This window comes from Festucalex cinctus, chromosome 19, assembly GCF_051991245.1.
Source record: "Festucalex cinctus isolate MCC-2025b chromosome 19, RoL_Fcin_1.0, whole genome shotgun sequence".
NCBI classification, from domain to species: domain Eukaryota; kingdom Metazoa; phylum Chordata; class Actinopteri; order Syngnathiformes; family Syngnathidae; genus Festucalex; species Festucalex cinctus.
This window is the reverse complement of record NC_135429.1, coordinates 14,563,260-14,586,111: the sequence shown is the minus strand read 5'-3', so window position 1 is coordinate 14,586,111 and position 22,852 is coordinate 14,563,260. Positions and strand designations below refer to the sequence as shown.

The window sequence follows — 22,852 nt, the reverse complement described above, 5'->3', positions numbered from 1 at the left end:
ATTGCAATAGATCTTGTTTTAATAAATTATTCTATAGTACTCTATCCTACTCTATCTAGCCTAAATTGCATCATAAATTGCATCATAAATGAATAATAATTAAAAAAATGTGACCAAGACCATCAAACACCATTTTCGCATAATGTGAATGCAGATTAATAGCCTGCATGCTAACCACACCCACGCCATTCATTCTATATTCTTGGTTAACTATTGCTCCTCCTACACATTGCACTTCACCTCGCCACAATGCTCGCCATTACATTTAAGGGTTAAAGGAGCAGGAGGGTCGTTTGGGGGGGGGGGGGGGGGGGGGGGGGCGGCGTCGGTTTAGAGATGACTCACTGTTAAATTGACCAGAAAGGGCCTCCTTGCTTTTTTCATGCAAATTGCTGTGCACCAAATTGTTAATTTATTCCTAAATGAAAAAATCAGCGCCTACGTGACGATCACATGTATGCAAAAAAAAAAGGTACACATCATCAGTCGGGCAGGAAGAGGTGAGCCTCTCACTCAGGTGATTTTACGGCTGCCATTTTATTGACGTTTCCCGTCAAACGTGAAACGTTTCTTTTCCCACCTCAAGCCCACTCGCGCCTGCGGGCCATCATTCGGAACGTACACAGACGACCCCCCCCCCCAAAATGAGGGGGATGGCGTCAAGCTCCGTCGGGGCCGGCAAGTCGGGTCAGGTCCTGCGCGGTGATGACGACACACTTACCTTGGATCTTTACGGCATGCTGCACCCTCCACTTAGCGCCACGGGAAAGGTCTCGCTCGACTCACGGGCGTCATCTTCAAAAGGCAGATAGTGGGCTGGCGTGCACACAAGTCCACATTTACATTTACTGCTTCAAAGAGAATCTAGCGAATGTTAGAATGCGTGCTGACCTCTGAAAACGGCACACGGCTCTTTTTGTCGTCATTTTTCCCAGTTCAGCTGGCTGAAACGAGAACAGACAAATAATTGAGAATAACAATAACATTTATGATTATAATATACATTTTATCTGTTGTTGAGAGATTGTTTATGTCCTCGGTGATGTGCAATGTTGCGCTTGTGCCACTGTGAGGCACTCAAACACTTTTTTTCTTTTATCTTTTTTTTTTACGTTGAGCCTGACCGCTGTTGGATGCAGACGTGTTTTGTTGTGCTCCACAATAAATATGCCAGAAAACTTCATTTTCAGTCATCCATTCATCCGAATGCATCGTTAACTGCCAAAACTTAACATCTCTCACAGTCACCAAATTATCAAAAAAACTCACGCATTGAACAAAAAGCTCACTCATACGACGGCGTATTAGGGCCACGCACAATTTTTTTTTTTTTTTTTTTTTTTTTAAGGGGGCGGGGGCAATATGACGAAGGGAAAAAAAAAAAAAAAAAAAAAAAAAAAAAAAAAAAAAGAGTGGAAAATTTGCCAGTTTATAAAGTAGCAAATTTGCCACTTTTTAATATGACGAGAAAAAAAAGTGACAAATTTGCCTTTTTGTCTTTTTTCTCATCATATTGACCCCGCCCTCTAAAAAAAATAAAATAAAAATTGTACGTGGCCCTAATACGCCGTCGTACACACATGCAAAAAAATAAATAAATGACAATTTAAATAATTCACGCTAAAAAAACGTTTCAGTCGCAAAATATTACCACTTTCGCACACACAAAAAAAAAAACTTTCAGTCACACCAACAAACTCACGCATCAAAACTCTCACATTCCCCAAAAGCCTAAAATGCAAAAAAAGTCTCACTTACAAAAAAAGCTCACTCACACGAAACCCCCTCATAATGACTCAATAACCTTCACATGTTTACCAACCAAAAAAAAAAAACTCACAAAAGAACTCACTCACAAAAACACGCTCCACAAATACACGCTCTCACACGCAAAAAAAACCTTACTATAAAAAAAAACCTCTCATTTGCACCAGAAGAGAAACTCTCATTCATACCAAAAAGTCAACCTCTCACAAAAGAACCAAAACACATCATACACAAACTCTCACTCACACACAAAAAACACTCACTTAATAAAATGCACATAAAAACTCCCACTCTCTCCCAAAGTTCTCTCAGCATTGTCACTCACATTAAAAAAAATCTCACACTGAAAACCTCTCACCCACAAAAATCACTCATCAAAACTCTTACAAACACCATAAACTTTTAATACCACAAAAAAAATCACACTTAAAAAAAAAAACAATTACACGCTCACCACCTATTTAAACTCTCATGACATTTAAAAACTTCCCAAAAAAACTCTCACGAAAAAAGTCACTCAAAAAACACCCTCTCACTCACTTAAAAAAATAATAATAATAATAATAATTCACTCCAGAAAAAAAAAAAAAAAACCTCATTGTCACACAAAGAAAACGCAATTTTTTGCACAACTTGAAGGAGCTGAGCGACCAAACAGGACCAATAAAAAACAATTTTCATAAAAAGTTTTTTTTATTTATTTTTTTTTTATCTATTTTTGTGTGCGCGTGCATGCTTTTGAAGTCGAGTAGACGTTGAATTAGATTTCAAACCGAACTTGTTTAATGGGGTCACGGTTCCACCCAGAGTTCACCCTCAGTTCAATGGACCTGCAGTGCTACCTGCAGGCATCCTCTCTCTTGGGGGGTCAAGGCACTCTCATACATCACTGCTGCATGAGTTGTCCCGTCATTTGGTGGCTTCTATACGAGTAACGTGAAGTACTGAAGGAAAGTGTACTTGGTGTACGTACATTATGTGCTTAACGTGAGCATGCTTTCATTCAACGCTAAAGAACGTCATAAATACCTGTCCTTGTCGGAGACGCCAGTGGACGCATTCTGCAAATTCTTAGCCGCCAAAAATCTTCACTCACACAAATCACTCATGTGAGAGCTCTGTGGAGGGAAAAAAATATATGAAAACACTTTCACAAACAAACACAACTAAACACCGTCAAATTAAAATGAAACTCACTCAAATGCATAACTAAAATCCTCTCACACATCATCCTAAATTTCTCTCATATATAATCTTAGAACACTCACTACAAAACATTTATTTCTCACACTTTACTAAAACTAACAAACAAGTATAGAAACGCTCTCATTTGCTTTACTGAAAAGCTCTCATTGGCAATACTGCAATGCTCTCATTTAATAACAGAAATGTCTTCTCTCTCATTTACACAATAGAAATACTATCATGCTTTATACTGAAATTGAAATGTTCTTATACGTTATACTAACAGAATCATTTACGCTCACACACAATACTCAAAGGCTCTCACACACACAAGAGAAGTATACTCACACCCAAATGAAATCTCACACTTCACGCCGAAATGCTCTCTACATACTACAGGATTTTTTTCCCCTTCTCACAATACTGAAACGACCCTAAAACACACACACGCTATTGAAATACTCTCTCAAACCTGAAATTCTCTCACTTTGAAAAACTGAAATCCTCTCTCACACATTGGCTAAACACTGAAATTCTCTCACACTCATATTGAATTACCATTAATGTTTATGTTGAAATGCTTTCACGTTGAAATTTTCACATGCACTACTGGATTTTTTTTTTTTCTTCTCGGGCAAAGTGAAGCACTCTCACTCATACACAAAGTCCTCTCATGCGAAAAAACAAATCTTCCCACCGCATGCAACTGAATTCACACGCACTTAAATGCTTTCATTATGTACTGAAATACTTTCACATGCCATACTGAAATGCTCTCACAAGATATCCTGAACTATTAATTTCAGCAGTGTGTTTGGGGTAATGCTGAAAGTTCTAGCTCTAATAAAAATTTGAAGTATGATACTGGTGGTCGTGAACATAACAGGGATTTTTTTTTTCTTGGCATTGCTGCACACACTGCTGCTCTTGAAGACACAACACCTTTTGTTTTTCATCCAGACAACTGCATGCAATCTCGTCAATCCACTCATTACTATTGTGCCCTTGCCAACTTTCAAAACAAGCAAGTCCAATTCAGTGAGTGAGTGAGTGAGTGAGTAACACGCACGCACGGCAACAACAACAGGCATCTGCCAAAACTCATGTCAGTCATAAATCTCTGTCTTTCCAGACTTACCTTCAAGAGGAGACATCCTGACGCCACCGCTTCTAGTGACAAATGCGTACCGCCCACACCCGCTTCTGCAACAAAAAAAAAGATTGAGGATTATTGCACAAAAGACAACATGGCACGCAAACATGCATTACGTTATCATTTAGACAGCAAGCAATGTATGTGCTATGTAATTGCCAATTACTAAATGACAGCGGTGGGGGGGAATCAACTAAAAATGTCCTGTGAAATTTAATCAACAAGAGGGATAGTATTATGAGTATAAAGTATTTATGATAAAATACACTAAAAGAGCATTAACTCTATTGGTTTTGTTATGAAGCTTACAAGCAATAACAATAATTGATATTTACTTAGTATATGCTCTTCTACTTAATACTTATACTCATTGATGTTTTTTTAATAAAGAACAAATACACTGAGAAGAGCACATTTTCAATTGTACAGTACTGTATAGCTTGTGTATGGCGCTCTCTAGTGGTGTCGTGTGAACAACACATTCTTCCTGATTGTTTTTACTGAATATCCAAAGAAAACATCACATTTATTTAACGCAACTGATTTTTTTTCCCTTTCTAAAACGGACCCCGAATAGCATTATCCACACTAACTGTCATAATCTTTTCTGAAATGCACAAAGCGTATCGAATAATTTCGCATAAGGCGACACCCCCTTTTTTTCCAGGCCAACCCTCGTTGCCTAGCAACATCTTGCAAGGTGGCCCGGGGGCGGGGGCACTTGGCTGGCTGCTACGCCGCAGTTATTACGCGTGTGCTTGTGGGAGTCAGTTCTTTCTGTGTACACAAAAATCAAATAATGTTCGAGTGTTGTAGTAAAAATAAAATAAATAAATAAATAAACAACTAAAACCTTGCTCAACGAATTAAGTATTTTTAGTTGTGATTATGCAACCTCACACAGATGAAGTCTTTTATTTGTCCTTAAAAGGTTACAAAAGCCAAACTGATGTGATAATTTGATTTGATCTGAATGTTAATTTTGACCATCAAAACAAAGCAGTCAACAATAGACAACTTGTCTTCAATGATCAAAAGGGAGTGGAAAGAAGTCCAGACTTCAAAGAGAAAGATAAGAGGACTAAAATAAATACAACTAATCAATTAAAAAAAAAAAAAAAAAGTTTACAAATTCGTTTTTTTCTTTAGAATCTGTACTTCCATATTTTCTGACAACGTCTTACATTTACTCCATACATACATGTGTACTTTATACTCATTAATCTGTCAAAATAACTTAAGCATGTTACTTTTTCAAACATTCGTGGATGATTACAAAACAGGAACAAAAGAGAGAAAAAAAACAAGTACAGTATGTATGTTATATGTGAGATAATACAACAAAAGGGACTACAACTCTGGACGTCCTGGCGCAATTGTGAGTTCTAACATTTTGTAGGTCCAAGCCTGTAAGCCTGCAAACTAGCTAGTGGCTAGCGCTTCATGTCGAGCTGTGGAAATCCACGATCCGATGGGATATGATGCAAGATGCATCCATTTTTCAGATCGTAGGAAAAGTATTTGGTTCATTTAATGGACACACTACCAACGTGCTTGAGAGCAGAGACAATGGCTTGATTTTTCACAATTTTGTCCCCCCCAGCAATTTACGTTGGACAGGGTTGTTTTCAAAACACCCTTATCTAACGTTGATTTTCAGTTAACTGGGACTTTAAAGAAGTATTTTAATTTGATTTTTTTTAATTATCAGGTTTTGTTTTACATTATTATTATTATTATTATTATTATTATTATTATTATGTTAAATAATTTGTTACAAGTTTTTTTTTAAGCGCTCATAAAGTAAACAAAACATTGCGGTGCACACCGTTCCGCACACGCCTCTTTTCCTCATTGAAAGCCACTCACATTATAGTACCGCCCACCCGTCGCTCTCACATCAACATGACTAGCTCCATTCTGGCTGTGAGGCGAGCGAGGTCCCAGGGCGTCATGGGAAATGTAGTCCCGCTCGCCCAAAGACATTGGAGGAGGTGAGGCTTGAGCAAAATACAACTCCCATCTGAACCCTCGCACGCCAAACCCCGTCGACCAATCTGAATAAGTGGGAGGAGCGCGTCCGCCCACAAAAGCCACAGCTATCTGAGCGTATCTCCCCTTTTATATCCCCAAAATGAAAGTGTGAACGAATAAAAGCGGAATACGAATATAATACAAGTAGTGGCTGCTTTTCGGTGGGCTTACGGACGGCGACGACGTGCCGGGAAGCGGCGTCGGCAAGCGGGCACGGCACAACAGGGGTGTTGTCCTGATGCTTAAATGGGAGTGGGTGGGCCTCTTCGGTGACACACTGCGACCGCCGTTGTGGAGGCCAGCCTGACAAGCGCTAATTTGCTCGTTTACGGACGCTGGAGAGACGTGCGACGTGTGTGCGAGGGGCGCAGCTGCCTTGCGGGGGACTGCCGGAGCCTTCTCCGTTATTTCTGTTCAACCGGGAAGGAGGGGGCCGTTCGGCTGTGTCTCCGCTTGGCACCGCCCTTCCTGGACGGTGGGTGGTTTCGTGAAAACGGGCAGATCCGCCACGGCCCAGAGCCCAACATATAGGCCGTCCTCCGCCTCCGTTCCCGGCCGGCCGGCCTTCTACCGTGAACTACACCCTCTCCCTCTTGGTATATTCATGCGTTATGAGTGGTAGGTATCCTCCTCCTCCTTCCCGTCTCCTCCCCCCGTTTCTCCCTCCCTTGTCTGACAGATAGGAAGCCTGTGATCTTGCTGATGAGCTTACTGGTAATGATCAATAGCACCATTGTTGTGCTATATTTGCCATATGCATATTTTTCACTATAGTCATTTATAAAAACACACCTGATGATATTGTGACTTTTGCTTATCTAACTTCTCAATTTTCTCCCCCCCCCCAGACTCCAAGAAGGAATCATCGGGAACTGAAGGAGGGAAAGCATCAAAAAAGGGGAAAAATTCTGGATCGCAGGTACTCAAAAAGAACTTGACTACATTTACTTTGCCACCCAGGCAAAGAAAGTGCATTGCCTCTCTCACTCCCAGCTCGCCAGCCAGCTAGACACCTCTGGGGGCGTTCCTCTCGTCAAATCCACTTCCTGCTTGTGTGCAGCCCAGCTGAGAGCCAGCCCCGAAAGCCTCATGAGTAGCTTTACACGGCTGTCACACTTCAGCCATTGTACTATGGAAGTGTCACTTTGAATTAGCTTCAGAATGCTTTAATTCAGCTTATGCATTCCTGCGGTTTTGGTCTTGGATTTCTATTTTTAGTCCATATTTTGGAGATGATTTTCTTTTTTCTTTTTTCCTTTTCCCCAAACGCATCCTTTGTCCGCAGATGTACTGCGGGCGGTGCCATTGTATTAGTTGCAAAAATCAACCTGCCGTGTTGTGCCTGCGACCTACTTCCTGTGAGAAGGCAGCATTTTCTTGCGGCGTTCTGAGAAAAAGAGAAAATGTGGTTCTCACACGCCCACCCACTCGCTTCCTGTAATACCGCCCACTTCTACTGACAGCTCGCTTTCTGTCAGCTTTGTGTTTCTCTTCTCAACACCATCTTTTCCCCACCCATGGCTTGCCTTTTCTTTTCTACACGGTGTATTTGCGTGCAGAATAATTCAAGCCCATCCCTCCCCTTTGGCTTTTTTTTTTTTTGACTTGGAGGTGGTGCTTGTTTGCGTATGCATACGAGTCCAGAGTTTTCCCTTCTCCTTACTCTCCCACTTTGTCCTTCGTAGGATTCCTCCCAGCCCTCTCCTTTGGCTCTGCTGGCGGCCACCTGCAGTAAGATTGGAGGGCAGGGGGGAGCGGAGGGGACCCAGGTCCAGACGGGGCCCCAGCAGATCCAGCTTCCGGCTGGTCAGATTCAACTGCAAGCAGGTCAGCTCCAGGGTCAGATTGTAGTGGACGCGTCGGGGGGCCAGGCCCTGGTTCCCCAGCAGCTGGAACTGGTCCCGGCTCAGTTCACGGGGAACGGGTGGCAGATCATTACGGCGCCGGCTACCATGGCCAAGGAGAACACCAACCAGCCAGTAGCTGTGACGGTGGCCACGACTGTTCCTAACGACAGCTCACCTGGACGCAAGGTCAGGGATGAGTTTTTGGGATTACCGTAAACACCTGTACATTCTCGGTTCGGCATTTGCAAATTCACTTGTTTGATCTTCATCTTTGGAATCTATTCTCCATTATTAGTTGGGAATTTATTTTATTTTTTTTAAATCACTGATTTGCTGAGTTTGTGACAGTCATGCTTTGGAGTACGACACTAAAAACGGCAGGGCAAAAAATAACCCAATTTAGTTAATAAAAAAAAAAAACTGGACCCACCCAACTTTTAGGTTCACAAAACAACCTATTTTTATTATTTTTGGCTTGTTTTGTGGGTTATTTGTTTAACCCAACTTTTTGGGTTAACTGAATAACCCAACTAAATTTGGTAAATTAACCCAACTTTTTGAGTTATTTAACCCAAAAAGTTGGGTAAAATTCAATTAATAATCCACAAAGCAACCCACTTTTTGTTTTGTGGGCTATTCATTTCACTTTTTGAGTTAATTGAAGAACCCCAAACTTTTGGTTGGTTCTTTTTGGGGTTATTTTTGGCCCAACTATTTTTAGAGTGCGTCCTGAGGTACCAATGAACTAGTGGCACTTTAGGCTCAAGTTTAGGTGACAAATCCAGGACCATAAAATAAAAACCCTGCCACAGTTTGGCTTTAGCCATAGTTGCTTCTATTCAACCAAACAAACTCCCTGGGAGCCGGTTGAAACTGTGGCAGGGTTTTTTCTTTCTGGTCCTGGATTTGTCACTTCTGGATACAAGTAACCCACCTTCAAGGCTTGTGAATAGCAGAGGTTCACTGTATTTCTGATGTCAGCATTCTACACTGTATAAACAACAGTTGGGTTAAAAATAACCCAAATTGAGTCACAAAGGGACCCAACTTTTTGGGTAAATTAATTAAGTTGTATCAAATAAATAACCCCCAAAATAGGCTGATTTAATTTAATTTAATTTGGCCTAACTTTTTGGTTTAAATAATGCCAAAAGTGTGGTCTGTTCGGTTTTGACAAAGTTCAATTGGAGTATTCAATTAACCAAAATGTTGGGTCAATTGAATACCCCCACAAAATAACCCCCCAAAATGGGTTGCTTTGTGCGTTCTAAGTTTAATTTGACTCTACTTTTTGGGTCAAGTAACTCAAAAAGTTGGATCGGTCCTTTTTTGACACAATTTGAGTTATTTCTGACCCAAATGTTTCTCGAGTGATCTCTTCTCCTAACTGATTCTCTGCTGCTTTCCCATGTTTAAGGTGAAAGCCGTAGCTGGGACCAACAGCGTGGCCGCCAATCAGCAGCAGCAGTTCCAGATAATCCAGGTCCAGAACCTGCCCAACGCCGGAGGTGGAGTCCAGTACCAGGTTATCCCTCACCTGCAGACTGCAGATGGACAGCAGATCCACATCAACCCAACTCAGCAGGCTTCCATCGGAACTCTGCCCGAACAGCTCCAGCTCATCCAGAGTCCGAGTCCAGGCCAGGCTCAGGCCATTCTCCAGACAGCCAACCAGCAAGCTATCCTGTCAAGTACAGCCAATCAGACGGTCCCCCTGCAAATTCGTCCCGCGCAGTCTTTCCCCTTGCAGCTGCAGACCCTTCAGGGATCTCAGACTCCTGTCATGACCACGGTACCCATCAATCTTGGTGGCATGACCCTGGCTTTGCCCGTGATCAATAATGTCGGAGGGGGCGGGGCCGTGCAGCTTATCCAATCAGCAGATGGCACTTTTTCTGTTGCCAGTGGCAACCAGTTGTTGACGACGGCGGCACCGACACCGGTGGTCGAGGGTGACGGCGTGTCAGATGGAACGCAAGTGGTCTCCGCCGGTATCGAGGCCACAGCCACTGAAAACCAAGCACAAAGCCCCGAGGCAGACTCTCAAAGTCAGAATCAGGCCAATGGGGTCCAAAGCCAGCCGGACGCACCGGGAACCATCCAACAGGTGATCGTGGGGCAAGTGGGACATCAACTGGTGCAGCAGATCCAGCTGCAGCCCCAGGCACCAAGTCAAAACCAAGGCCAGCAGCAGCAGCAACAGCACATTCAGACTCTCCAGCTGGCCCCTGGTCAAACCCTGCAGCCCATTCAGGCCTTCCAGAATCCAGCCCAAGTCCTTATTCGCACACCTACCCTGTCCCCCTCCGGGCAGATCGCCTGGCAGACGCTGCAGCTTCCCGGCGGCGTCTCCCTCCAGGGTAGCCTGGGGGCGGCAATGCCGCAGCAGCTTACGCTTGCCCCGGTGGCTGGCGGGGCAGCAGTTGGGAGCGGGGGGTTGGTCTCCCTGGGCACGCCCCTGACACTGAGTGCAGCTCAAATCAACCCGGGGTCCGGCGTGCAGACGGTCAGCATCGCTGGGATCGGCAGCACCGGGGTTCAGGTGCAGGGCGTGCCCCTCACTATTACAGGTCTACAGGGTAAGGGAGCACCGATACAACTCATCCAGGTAGTGTTGTAGTTCTTCAGATTGGTCTTGGTCTCGAGTGGTCTTAAGACCGCTTTTTAAGAGTTGCGTCTCGGGATCTAAGGTATTTTTACTCTCTCTCGACCTCTTCGTCTTACCTCAGTCTGAATGGTTCTGTCAAAAATAACCCAAATTGGGTCAAAAATTGACCGACCCAACTTTTGGAGTTATTTCATCCAAAACGTTGTGGTCAAATAAAAAAAGAACATTTATTGGGTTGTTTTGTGGGTTATTCATTTGACCCAACTTTTGGGGTCATTTGAGTAACCCAATTAAATTTGGTCATAAATGAAGCAACCCAAATTTTTGAGAGATTTAACCCAAAACGTTGGGTAAAATTGAATTAATAACCCACAAAGCAACCCAGTTTTTGTTTTGTGGGTTACTTATTTGAACCAACTTTGTGGGTTAATTGAATAACCCAATAAGTAGGTTGGTCCCTTTTTGGGTGACTTTTGACTAAAACTGTCAAATGGCTAAATTTTTTAATCAGATTCATCACATCTGAGAACTCTGATTAATCACGATTAAAGCTTATTTAACAGCTGTTTGAATTAACATTTTTGCCCACCAAATTTAAAGAGCACCTGTTGTGTTACTTTTTTCAACATTTAATGTTATGAGGATGTCTTCAAAATTTTTTATCTAATGCACACGCTCATCTTCCTCTTTCTAATCAGTTAATTACTTGCATAATTTAAAATGGGGGAAAAAAATGACCCCCAATTGTTTGACATGAATGCAAACATTTATTAAATGCTTTACTTTTATGCATGTAGTTATGTTTATTGCTAAAACAACATGTGCTACCTTTAACGTAACCATCCGCTGTCAGCTAAAGGATCGTTTGCGGTAAAAATTAATTGTGTGGTTATTCTGCGTTATTACATGATTAATGCATTTTTTTTGTGATTAATTAATTAATTAGTTAACACTTTCACTTTGACAGCACTATTTTTGACCCAAGAGTGTAGTCTCAATAAAGTCTTGGTCTCAGGTTGATGTGGTCTTGACCACAACACTACACCCAATTTTTGATGCCAGACCAGAACCTTACTTTCCATCTCCAATCCGGAACGGAACAAACAATTTTTTTGAATGCTTTTGTGTGTCATTCCTCACCATCAGGTCAACCACAAGCGCAGGATGGAGTCAAAGTGCAGTCGTCCCCTGTGACGGTCACTGTGGGGAACGTGGCATCCAGCTCGTCAATGAGTCCAGACCAGTTAGGATCCGTGCAGAGTTCCTCAGACCAGGAGGGACCGCCCAGCAAGAGGCTCCGTCGAGTCGCCTGCTCTTGCCCAAACTGTCGAGACGGAGAGGCAAGGTAGGAAGTATGTTAGTAAAATGGTGTAGGATGGATCACCCGGTGTGCTTTTACTTACACAATTGAAATATAAATAAAGATGCAGCGCGAGTAATGACATGCAGTTTGTCTCAAAACATTTTACTTGAGGAAAATCTCACAGCTTGAGTATAAATTTTCTTTCCACTCAAAATACCAATTATTTATGTCAAAACCGCTGGCAACAAAAGCGAGTACACCCTGAAGTGATAATGGCAAAAAACGCGAGTCTACCCCAAAGTGAAAATGGCAACAAACGCGAGTATACCCCTAAGGGAAAATGGCAACAAACGCGAGTATACCCCTCAGGGAAAATGGCAACAAAAGTGAGTACGCCCCTAAGTGAAAATGTCAACAAACGTGAGTATACCCCTCAGGGAAAATGTCAACAAACAGGAGTCTACCCCTAAGTGAAAATGGGAACAAACGTGAGTATACCCCTAAGGGAAAGTAGCAACAAAAGTGGGTACACCCCTGAGTGAAAATGGCAACAAACGTGATTATACACCTAAGGGAAAACGGCAACAAAAGTGGGTACACCCCTAAGTGAAACTGTCAACATACGCGAGTATACCACTAAGGGAAAATGGCAACAAAAGTGAGTACACCCCTAAGTGAAAATGCATAAACATTTAAATAATACAAAATACATCTCTAATGTACAAATATGCAGACATGGCACAAATCAGTTGGCTATCATCATCTACCATTCATACTAAAACTTAATCCCGCATCTGAAAATTGTGCAGTCTGAACTTGAAGTGCGACAGCATAAAGACTCCTGCCCTCTGGCGCAGAAACAGTGGTGACCCAACGAAGAAGAAGCAGCACATCTGCCACATGGAAGGCTGCGGGAAGGTGTACGGCAAAACCTCCCACCTGAGGGCCCACCTGCGCTGGCACACGGGCGAGAGGCCGTTTGTCTGCAACTGGATCTTCTGCGGCAAGAGGTTCACCAGGAGCGACGAGCTGCAGAGACACCGGAGAACGCACACAGGTGCGGGGGGGGGGATTGGACGTGAACATTTCAGAGACTTGTAACGTAGCAATTTTAGACCAAATTTGATGATAAAACAAAAGCAAGTTATTTTTACCCTTTTTAAAAGAACAACTTTGTCGTCCAACAGGAGAGAAGCGCTTCGAGTGTCCCGAATGCTCCAAGCGCTTCATGCGCAGCGACCACCTCTCCAAGCACATCAAGACCCACCAGAACAAAAAGGGCGGGGCCGCCGTGGCCATCATCACCACCGACAACATGGAGGACGACGCCCCCGAGGGCCTCCAGGCAGGTTCCCCCCAGATCGTCACCGTGGCAGCCCTCTCCCGCGACTCCGAGCCCGAGACCCCCACCACCTCCAATCACCTGGAGGAAGAGGAGGAAGAGGAGGAGTTTGAATAAGCTTCTCATTGGACATTTATGAGGGGGGGAAAATGAGTTGAAAACATGAAATATTTTTTTTTTTTTTTTTTCTAAATCATGCTAACATCTATCTCTATGCACAAAGTTGTGTACCTGTTTCTTACCTGTCGGACAGGGCTGAGGGTCAATCAAGGTACGGAACTGTTGTTGTGAAGAGGATCTACCTAATTTGCGTTTTTTTTTTGTCCTCACATCTGATTCGGGTGTGGATTTCTTTGTGAACTGCTACAAAAAAAAAGGGGAGAAATCCTTCAACAAGGAAAAAAAAAAAAAAAGAAAGATAAAAAGCACATATTGGAAAGATTTATATATAATGCATTCCTCTTGCGGCAGTGGCCATTAAAAAGAAGGTTTCTATAAAAGAAAACAATCTTAGCTTTCGACAACTACGTGAGGTGAAAGCAATACTTTTAATGACAATCTAGTGGATCATGTTTACATTGTCAGGGAGGGCGGTTTGGCGGAAACAAATAACGAGAGCACACGGTTTTGGTCAAATCCTGACATTTTATCACTATTGTGTTTGATTTCTAGCAGCTTGAAAAAGGGACAGCGAAGATGATTTGGGGGTTTCCGTGCTCTTTTGGATTTCCCACCCTCGACCTCCTCCGTGACCTACTACTGCCTTAACGCAAGCTGAGGAAGGTCAGAGGGAGTTGAGTGGGTGTGTGGCGGGCGGGGCGGGCGAGATGAAGCACAGTGAAAGCAAAAGTGAGCTTGAGGCGGGATGTTAAGGCTGTTTATGTGGTGATAAGATGTTTCTGGTGGTGTTGCTCAGTGTTAGTCCAGTGCGTGCAGTCCTTATTTAAAAAATAAAATAAAATAAAAAATAAAAGTATATTTTATAGAATTTGCTTTGAAAGTCAGCCCCTCCCAGTTAACACAGCAGCACACTGTGTAAAGCTAATTTATTTTGATTTGTAATATTTTTTGCCTTCTTGCTGGACTTGTATTTGTGTGTGCGCGTGTTGATTATAAAAGTTGTGTACAGCATGTTTTTTTTTTGTTTTTTTTTTCTCCTTGTGTCATTGTGTTTTTCTTCTTTATCGGAGAAAATAAAAGAGCAAAAAATGTGTTAAAACAAAACAAACAAAAAAAAAGTTGGTACCAAACCAATCTAGATGTTTTTGGTAATATTTTGTGTGACAACCAACTTTTTTTTTTTTCTTCTTTGATATTTTCTAGCGACATCTCATTTGTAAATCTTTTTCTAAACTGTGTTCTTCGCCATAACATTTGATATTGGGTTTTTTGCCAAGTTTGCCTCAAAGGCTCGTGGAGATTTCTAAAACTGGTTTGTACAAATGTTATGTCGTTCAAAAGAAGGGGGGGGGGGTTAACGTCAAGCAGAAAATATGATTTGCCTGCGTAACACGTGACAATAAAGTGATTTTAAACAGCCTCACCTTTCTGATCTGCCGACATGTTGGGTTTGCTGCTTTGCTTGAAGTTTCTAGGTGTGTCGCAACCTTTGAGGTAAAGCATTCAGTTTACGTTAGAAAAAAAAATCTCACAGCAGACAAACAAAAAATGTCCCAAAAAATGTCCCAAAAAGTATCAATACTGAAGATCTGGTTTCAAAGCTATAGGAAGCTGTGATTTATTCTGTGTATAAATGTCTGTCTGGGGGAAAAAAAAAAAAAAAAAAAAATTTTTTTGTAATTAATACATTGAAATAAATAGATCTGTCATCATAGTTAAATATATATACTTCATTACAAGTACACAAAAAAAAAAAAGAAAATTTCCAAACAAAAGTCAGTCTTTATTACAACTATATAACAGTGAAATGACAACAATTACAAACAAGTGAATCAGTTTTTCGAGCCTTAGCTCAGACGTTTCGCCACGCATTTTAAATATGGCGAACAACCACATTAGGAAAGACGGGCTAATGAAAGTAGCTTAAGTGTCACAAATATGAGCAACGGATATTTGAACATAAACAGTGCAGCAACAATGTAAACAGACAATATAAAAATACTAACAAACATATTCCTTAGCCTGTGTGAGAAACTAGTGCTAACTAAGCATCTTTTTTTGTGTGTGAGTAATTTGGATTTCAGTGTTTATACCGCCCCCTAGTGGCCTAAACGCACAGCCGCAGGAGCTGCATGACGAATTAATCATGATGCCGAATTGGTGGAATTACTTTCCTTTGTTGGTGTTTTATGGCGGAATGATTTGAATGTTTGGAGTTGGAAGCCTGGCCGCATAATCAAAATAGCAAGCTGAGGCAACAATGACGGCACAAAGCAGTAAAGAAAAAAAAAATGTTTGCATTTTTGCAAGTTCTTGATTGTTATGGTGAGAAAAAAAAAAATACTGAGACAAACATACAAAATGCAAGGTTGAAAATCTACTGAAAAAAAAAAAAAAAGTACAGTACTGTTACAGTGTTTATTTTATACAAGACCAACACCTTAACTCTAGTTCGATAAAACACTTGTCTAACCGAATAAACATTTATGAAAAAGCTCTACAGTACTGTGCAGTGTATCATCAGTATGAGGAGTGCCTCTGCGGACTTTACTGCAGCTCCTTCTGAATTCTGCCATGAAGACAAAACAAGACATAACTTTACTTACATGGCAAGATAACGATCATATTTGTCAGTGAACTCCACGCTGAGCGCACCATTACCTGTTTTTCCACCAACAAGCCAAGGAACTTTGAGTTCTGGGTAATTAATTCAAATGAGTCTGACTGAGTCCAGCCGATGTAAAAACAACGGCCCCAAATTTGACCAATCGGCCTTGGCCATTGCGGCCCGCCCCCCTCAAAAGTTCCTGCCTGGCTCAGCAAGATCCTGCTGCTGAGATAGTACAGTCAAGCCTTGGTTTTCGAACGCTTCTGTTCTCGACCCAAATCAGTTTTCGAACAGAAAATTTGAGAACTGTATGTCTCAGAACTCGTCCAAAAAAAAAAAAAAAAAGTTCATACTAAAATACAGCAACGCATATCAACCACCGACAATCTCTAATAACAATATTGAAGCACTTGCTAATGCAAATTAGGTTCCCCTTCATCTGACAATTAGCATAGATTTTAAACATAGAAGGCCAAAACATCCCTAATGAAAATTAAATTGCACTGATAAACTACCCACTAGAGGATGCTAGAACTGCACAAATGGAAATCAGCCTGACTTTATTTTTTTATTTTTTTAAAACAAATGTGTTCCTTTTAAATATTGTGAACATGACGACGACGATATTGTGAAAGATTTAATATCACGATATCACGATATTGCCCTTATCGTGACATCCCTAGTAAACAGTATACAGTGCAGTTTATGGTGTAAAATAGTAAAAAAAAAAACTTGGAAAAAGTTTTTTAGACTTGGAACGAATTAAATTTTTTTACATCAATTATAATGGGAAAAATTGTTTCGGATTTCGAACAAATCGCTTTTACAACAGCTTTCTGGAACAGATCATGTTGCAAAACGAGGTTTGACTGTACTTTGATGCCTCCTGGGGAATTTAATTCCCCTGGTAATTGTTGTTGGTGGAAAAAAAAACGTGAGAACTGGATTTTAACCAAGGTAAACTGAAAAGTTCTCCAAAAGTTCCAGCGGTGGGAAAAACGGCTAATGTAAATTCGTCAACAGCAGCAACATGACGGCGGCGCGAGAGAACGAGGGGTTTGGCTAACGTACCTCTCCAGATACTCGTGGACGTTGTCGTGGCCGTTGTAGCGGGCCAGCCCCACCAAAATGCCCGTTGCGCAGCGGCCCTCTTTCTTGCGACACAAGCTGCAGTTACACATTCCTCTGCAGATGGGACACGACCACGTCTGCAGAAAAAATTAAATCATCTTGATGACTTCATTTACTGCTTTACCAGTTGAATTGACATGAAAAACTGTCATATCTATACATATTTTTTGTTTGTTTTAATCCACTCATTCTGTGACCTAAATAGTATTTGAACGGCTAAAATTTGTTTGGTCCGAACCGGGTCCAGCAACACGGTAGCCACATCCTCGCCGTAGCGGTTCTTCAGGCACGGGCCGCAGAACTGGCCTTTGCCGGCAGAGCAGAAGCCACTGCGGCACACGGTCTTCGTGTCGAGGGTTTTCTGTCTGCACTGGTGGCACGAGCTTCCCTAAAAGGGGAACGACACACACAAACATAAATATTAGGGCAATAGCGTGATATTGTGATATTAAAACTGCCACAATATCGTCGTCGTCATGGTCACAATATTTTAAAAGGAACACATTGGTGAAAAAAGTAATAATAATAAAAAGTCAGGTTGATTTCCATTTGTGCTGTTCTAGCACCCTCTAGTGGATATTTTATTAGTGCAATTTCATTTTCATTAGGGATGTTTTGGCCTTCTATGTTTTAAAATGCTATGCTAATTGTCAGATGAAGGGGAACCTATTTTTTTTGTGAAGTGTGTGCTTGCATTAGCAAATAAGTGCCTCAATATTGTTATTGGAGATTGTAGGTGGTTGATATGCATTGCTGTTATGTACAAAAGCACAATATTGTGGTTTTTTTTTTAGTATGACCTCTTTTATTTTTTTTTTACAATATTGTGGTGATTTATTTATTTATTTTTTAAATATCGCTAACGCCCCCACAATATTGTGATAATTATTATCGTATCGTGACCTTCATATCGTGCTAATATTGTATTGTGGTGTTTGGATATCGTTACATCCCTCATAAATATACAGTACACATGCAAGAACAGATCTGAAAATGTACACTTGAGCCGACCTCCCAGTACATCATCATCATCATCATCATCATCGTCTATCAAGGCGATTCTGGCGACTCACGTTGTCCTTGTCCCAGATCTTGTCTTTGCTGCGGTAGGCTACGTTGGCCAAGTCGTCGTCGGTGATGTCGTCGACCGACTTGACCTCGTACTGACTGCGGCGGTGGCTCCTCCTCTTCCTCTTCAAGCCGTCGACAGCACTTCCCTCATCAACCTGCCAATCCCAAGACCAGGTGAGAGCCTTTACGCAAAATCTCACGCATTCTTCAGTCGAGTAGCACATTGTGCCGCATAGCATGCCTGGCAGCACGGAGGTTTAACTGGAAGAGATGCATCAGAATTAAAAGGGCAAGGAGAGGCAAATAAGGTCCCCAACTAATCTCCAGGGAATAGTTATTGTTCCCGTCAAGTAGAGATTATGCCTGTGATTTTCTTTGTGTTTGTTAAAGAATCAGTTAAATGAAGGTTTATAATTTTCCAAAACATTTATGCTAATTTTTATTAGCCTGTGTCTGTCATTTCACGATATGTTATGCATTAAGCTACTGCTTCACTTTGGCTCAATGTTTATCTTATAGACGCTATTTTTATGTTTGAGCAGAAGCTGTTTGTAAATGTAATTACTGTAATAGGTATGTTAACTTGTTATCTTGTCTACGGCCTTTCACATTATATGTTAGCATTAAGCTACCGAACTTTCCTTTATTCTGGCTCAATGTATAATTATCTTTTTGAATGCTGTTTGTATGTCATTGGGCGGAAGACGTTTGAAAATGTAATTACTGTAACGTGCATGCTAACTTATGTTAGCCTGTCTATGGCCTTTTGCATTATATCTTAGCATTAAGCTATCAGAAGTAGAATGATAGCAAGACAAAAGAGACAGACACTGCAAGCGCATGATGCCTTTTAAATCAGTTAACATGCATTGTCTTTAAAACTAAATAAATAAATAAATGGTGCCAGCAGGTACTAGTTAGCCCCACGCACAACATGCGCAGCCCACGGGTCTGTTCTAAAACGGAGCTCACCAGTGATGGGACAAAGTGACTTACTAAGAAGAATGTTAAAATTTATTTTATTTATTTAGACTTAGACTTGACTTTATTGATCCGTTTGGGATGGCTCCCTCTGGGAAATTTACATGTCCAGCAGCAAGGAGAACAGATAATAAAATAAAAAATAATTCAATCAATCAATAAATAAGGTTATTACACCAGAGATTAAATTAATAACAATAATAATAAAATAAAAATTAAATCAATCAATAAATAAGGTTATTACACCAGAAAATGAATTAATAATAATAATAATAATAATAAGTCGATCAATGAATAAATAATTATTCATGCTTAACTGAACATGGCACATGCTTCTGTATAAATATTCTATATTTTGTTAAAAAAAAAAAAAAAAAAAAAAAAAAAAAGTGGTTTGGAAAATAAATCAATGAATAAACAGGGAAAAATGTGTTTTTTAATAATTAAAAAAAAAAAAAGAAAAAAAAAAAGTCATCTACATACCGCAATATTTTTGCTCAGATTTTTATCATATTTGTCAGAATTTAATAATCGGTGTTGTTTCACATTGTTACCTCAACCAGTCTCCTGAGGTCTATCGGCCTGGGGCCGCCGCGGGGTAACGGCTCGCACACTTGGTCCACAGCGAAATTCTCGGGAGGGCGGGCCTTACGCGACGGGTTCCTCCTTTCAGACCCAGCGAGCTGTTCTAGTTTGCGTTTGCGCGGCGGCGTCTTCGCCGGTGAGCGCTGCTTCTTCTGCGGCGAAGGGAAACCAAAATAAGCGCTCGGCAGAGTTACGGTGCGGTTTTGTTTAATAAAACGGGTTTTTAGTTGAGCGGTAGCGCTCACTTGAGGGGTGTCGGGCAAAGTCAGGTCGGCCATAGTGGTGAGATCGGCAAACAGCTTGGCCAGCTGCAAGGCAACGAGAAGAACGTTAACGCGTGTTAACGTTTACGTTGTTGATGGTCGGCATGTAAATAAATTGCGATAACCACCATGGCCTTGTTCTCCTGGATGTTTTTGTCCCGCTTGCTTAAACTTTGGCACATAGCCTCGTCTTCTCCCTGCGCCTTCACCGCCTTAACTTCTTTTCGTTGATCCTCCTGCTTCTTCATTCTCTGCCTCACCTTCTGTGCCACGGTTTCTTTCACCTGCTTTCTGATGCTTTTCGCTTGTGGCTCCTTTTTGGGGGTGGGCGACTGTTTGGCTGGAAATCTGAGAAGGCAAATAGAGAGGAGACCAATAAATAAAAGGGTACTAGTAAATAAACATGTGCTCGTATGCACAGTCCGACTAAAGTGAATATTTTCATGATCTTATTTAGCTAGAGGGGATTATTCTGATATCTCAAAATAAAAATGTGCAATCACAAGTACTGTATGCATACTGCCACTGCGTTAAATCATGTGTCAACTACAGTACACATTCACTTATTACTTATTTCTTTTATGACGACGACTACTACTACTACTATTACTACTACTACTACTTACTACGAGGGATGTAACGATATCAAAACATCACGATACAATATTATAACGATATGAAGGTCACAATACGCTAATTATCATGATATTGTGTGTGTGTGGGGGGGGGGGGGATATTTAAATTAGATCACAATATTGTAAAAAAACAAAAAAAAAAAAAACAATATTGTGCTTTTGTACATAACAGCAATGCATAAAAACCACCTACAATCTCTAATAACAGTATTGAGGCACTTACTTGCTAATGCAAGCACCCATTGATCGCTTCACAAACAAATTAGGTTCCCCTTCATCTGACAATTAGCATAGATTTTAAACACAGAAGTCCAAAACATCCCTAATGAAAATTAAATTGCACTAATAAAGTAGCCACCAGAGGGTGCTAAAACTGCACAAATGGAAATCAACCTGACTTTTTTAACAGACGTGTTCCTTTTAAATATTGTGAACATGACGATGACAATATTGTGGCAGTTTTAATATCATGATGTTGCCCTTATCGTTACATCCCTACTTACTACTCCTACTTTTTACTACTTTATTACTAAAATTACACACACCTGAGAGCTACTAACAGACTTTTTCTCTTTGGCGTTGGTGTCTCATCACCGTCAGAATTGAAGCCTGTGTCCACGTCACTGCCATCGCCCGACTCCACCATCTGCCAAGAGATCAAATATGGGTGTGGCAAAAATATTAATGCAATGCAAACTTCGCAAATAACTGGAAAATATCTGTGCCTAAAATGGGAGGATGCTTGGTTGCGTATGGTGTCACACAAGCAGAAGTCAGTTCCGGTAGCTTCAAAGGATCAACTTGCTGATGTTTTGCTCTTTCTTTTGGCTTTGCGTGAAAATAATTTAAAACACTGCTCCCACCATATTTGATTTAAGAGCAACTCTCGGATTGTTACGAGTTATACCTTATAGTGTTTAATTGCATCTTAAAACGTCTTCTGTCCACACTTGCCTCATCCTCACTGAAGCCTTCAAAGTCCTCCTCGCTGTCCGACTGGCTGAACAGACGCGCCAGCTCGGCCGTAATAAACTTGGACTTGAAACGCAGTGCCTTGAGGAAGACATACATTAAGGAATGATGAGTGAAAGAAAGTGAAGCTGAAGTTTTGCAAAGACTGACGTTAGTGGTAACTTTGTACTCATTTTTTCAACATTCAAGGTCTGACTACTTGTGGCCCTTTCCCAATAAGGAACTATTAATTTGAAGAACAGAACTCTGCCATTAATTTAATGCAATTTTAAGGGAAAAATGCTATTGTTCTTTGTTTAAATTTATCAGTCATTGTTTTTTTTGTTTTGTTTTTTTGGGGGGGGGGACATTTTATGTATCAAAAGTAAAAGGGGTATCACTGACAAATATTCGTGAGAGTATTTTCTAGTAGTATGCCACTGAACCATACAGATTCAGAGAGAAAACTTGAGGTTTTTTGTCACAAGTTTTGAGAGCGTACTCATTTGTATTGAGCACAGTACACCACAACTCGGTTAGCAACAGAAAACAATGAGGTGACAAGTGACATAAACTTCGGGCTGAACAATACAAAGTCAGGTGAAGAGACGACGCATAGTTTGTATGAACTCCCCAAGTGCTATTATAGTCCAAAAAATGCGTAGTATTGAACAATTGTAGCTAACCAGCTGCATTCATTTATTTTGTTTGTAATCACCTGTGAATGGGGTAAGTTGCAGTTCATTCGACTCACAAAGACATTTCGTTTCGACGAGAAACACTGAGCAACACCGACAAACATTCTTAAAAGGGATTACCTTTGACTCGACTGCCATTTTATCTCCTTTTAGCTGCAAAACTTTAACCAAAAATGCAATTTTTCCTTGGGGGAATTACAACAGCAGGGAGTCGGAATGGATTTAAACGTTAAAGTAGTTAAATGGATTGACTGTAAACTAAGGGGTGTTTTCGCCACTCACAACTTTATATATTATGGATAAGTAATCCTATATTTGTAGCGATATGCTTGTAATTATGATTTAAAGTATATACATTTATAATTACACAAATTATTTAACATATTTAGGAACATTTTACTGTATTTAAAAGAGGTTGGCCGTCTTAAACACCCCTCTCTCTTCATCACATGGTGCAGTCTGATATTTCGCGCGAAAGTTGGGTGTGGGCGTGGCTTATTCCCGGAAGCGTCGATTCTTTTTCATTTGGAGGAAAAGGAAAAACTAATTTGGAAGTCTTAAACTTCTAAC

General features: G+C 41.1%; 3 protein-coding genes across 8 annotated transcripts in view; 1 reads left to right on the top strand and 2 right to left on the bottom strand.

The window, feature by feature from the left end:
* The window catches only part of tmem196 (transmembrane protein 196), a 65,551-nt gene extending 52,260 nt beyond the window's left edge, over positions 1–13,291 (bottom strand). For all 3 annotated transcript variants that reach the window (XM_077506403.1, XM_077506407.1, XM_077506404.1), the window contains exons 1-7: positions 13,052–13,291; positions 12,837–12,926; positions 11,735–11,918; positions 4,091–4,155; positions 2,797–2,885; positions 892–944; positions 722–816 (exon numbers count right to left, since the gene is read on the bottom strand). The gene's annotated coding sequence lies outside the window, so the exon portion shown is untranslated. The remainder of the gene's footprint in view (positions 1–721; positions 817–891; positions 945–2,796; positions 2,886–4,090; positions 4,156–11,734; positions 11,919–12,836; positions 12,927–13,051) is intronic.
* sp4 (sp4 transcription factor) lies at positions 6,162–14,778 on the top strand. 3 transcript variants are annotated; one of them, XM_077506398.1, is made up of 8 exons: positions 6,162–6,757; positions 6,988–7,058; positions 7,133–7,232; positions 7,825–8,172; positions 9,404–10,565; positions 11,741–11,939; positions 12,755–12,954; positions 13,085–14,778. In XM_077506398.1, the coding sequence occupies exons 4-8, from the start codon at positions 8,092–8,094 to the stop codon at positions 13,354–13,356; spliced, it is 1,914 nt and encodes a 637-aa protein (XP_077362524.1). In that variant the 5' UTR covers positions 6,162–6,757; positions 6,988–7,058; positions 7,133–7,232; positions 7,825–8,091; the 3' UTR covers positions 13,357–14,778. The 3 variants fall into 3 exon arrangements, with proteins under 3 accessions (XP_077362524.1, XP_077362522.1, XP_077362523.1); XM_077506396.1 differs by lacking the exon at positions 7,133–7,232; XM_077506397.1 differs by lacking the exon at positions 7,133–7,232 and having other exon boundaries at positions 6,163–6,757; positions 12,761–12,954.
* On the bottom strand, positions 13,480–22,517 carry cdca7b (cell division cycle associated 7b). 2 transcript variants are annotated; one of them, XM_077506401.1, is made up of 11 exons: positions 22,403–22,517; positions 21,588–21,686; positions 21,179–21,279; positions 20,127–20,346; positions 19,981–20,043; positions 19,705–19,887; positions 18,172–18,324; positions 17,337–17,486; positions 17,039–17,175; positions 14,784–14,846; positions 13,480–13,602 (listed from the first exon to the last, which is right to left on the bottom strand). In XM_077506401.1, the coding sequence occupies exons 1-10, from the start codon at positions 22,418–22,420 to the stop codon at positions 14,831–14,833; spliced, it is 1,140 nt and encodes a 379-aa protein (XP_077362527.1). In that variant the 5' UTR covers positions 22,421–22,517; the 3' UTR covers positions 13,480–13,602; positions 14,784–14,830. The 2 variants fall into 2 exon arrangements, with proteins under 2 accessions (XP_077362527.1, XP_077362526.1); XM_077506400.1 differs by lacking the exons at positions 13,480–13,602; positions 14,784–14,846 and adding an exon at positions 15,128–15,928.
* Positions 22,518–22,852: the final 335 nt, after the last annotated feature.

Excerpts from the sequence above, each read along its gene's own strand:
- sp4 (XM_077506396.1), top strand. Across the intron at positions 10,566-11,740 it reads CACTATTACAGGTCTACAGG|GTCAACCACAAGCGCAGGAT; the intron begins GTAAGGGAGCAC and ends CCTCACCATCAG. Across the intron at positions 12,955-13,084 it reads ACACCGGAGAACGCACACAG|GAGAGAAGCGCTTCGAGTGT; the intron begins GTGCGGGGGGGG and ends GTCGTCCAACAG.
- cdca7b (XM_077506400.1), bottom strand. Across the intron at positions 17,176-17,336 it reads CTACCGTGTTGCTGGACCCG|ACGTGGTCGTGTCCCATCTG; the intron begins GTTCGGACCAAA and ends TTTTTTCTGCAG. Across the intron at positions 15,929-17,038 it reads GTCCACGAGTATCTGGAGAG|AATTCAGAAGGAGCTGCAGT; the intron begins GTACGTTAGCCA and ends TCTTCATGGCAG.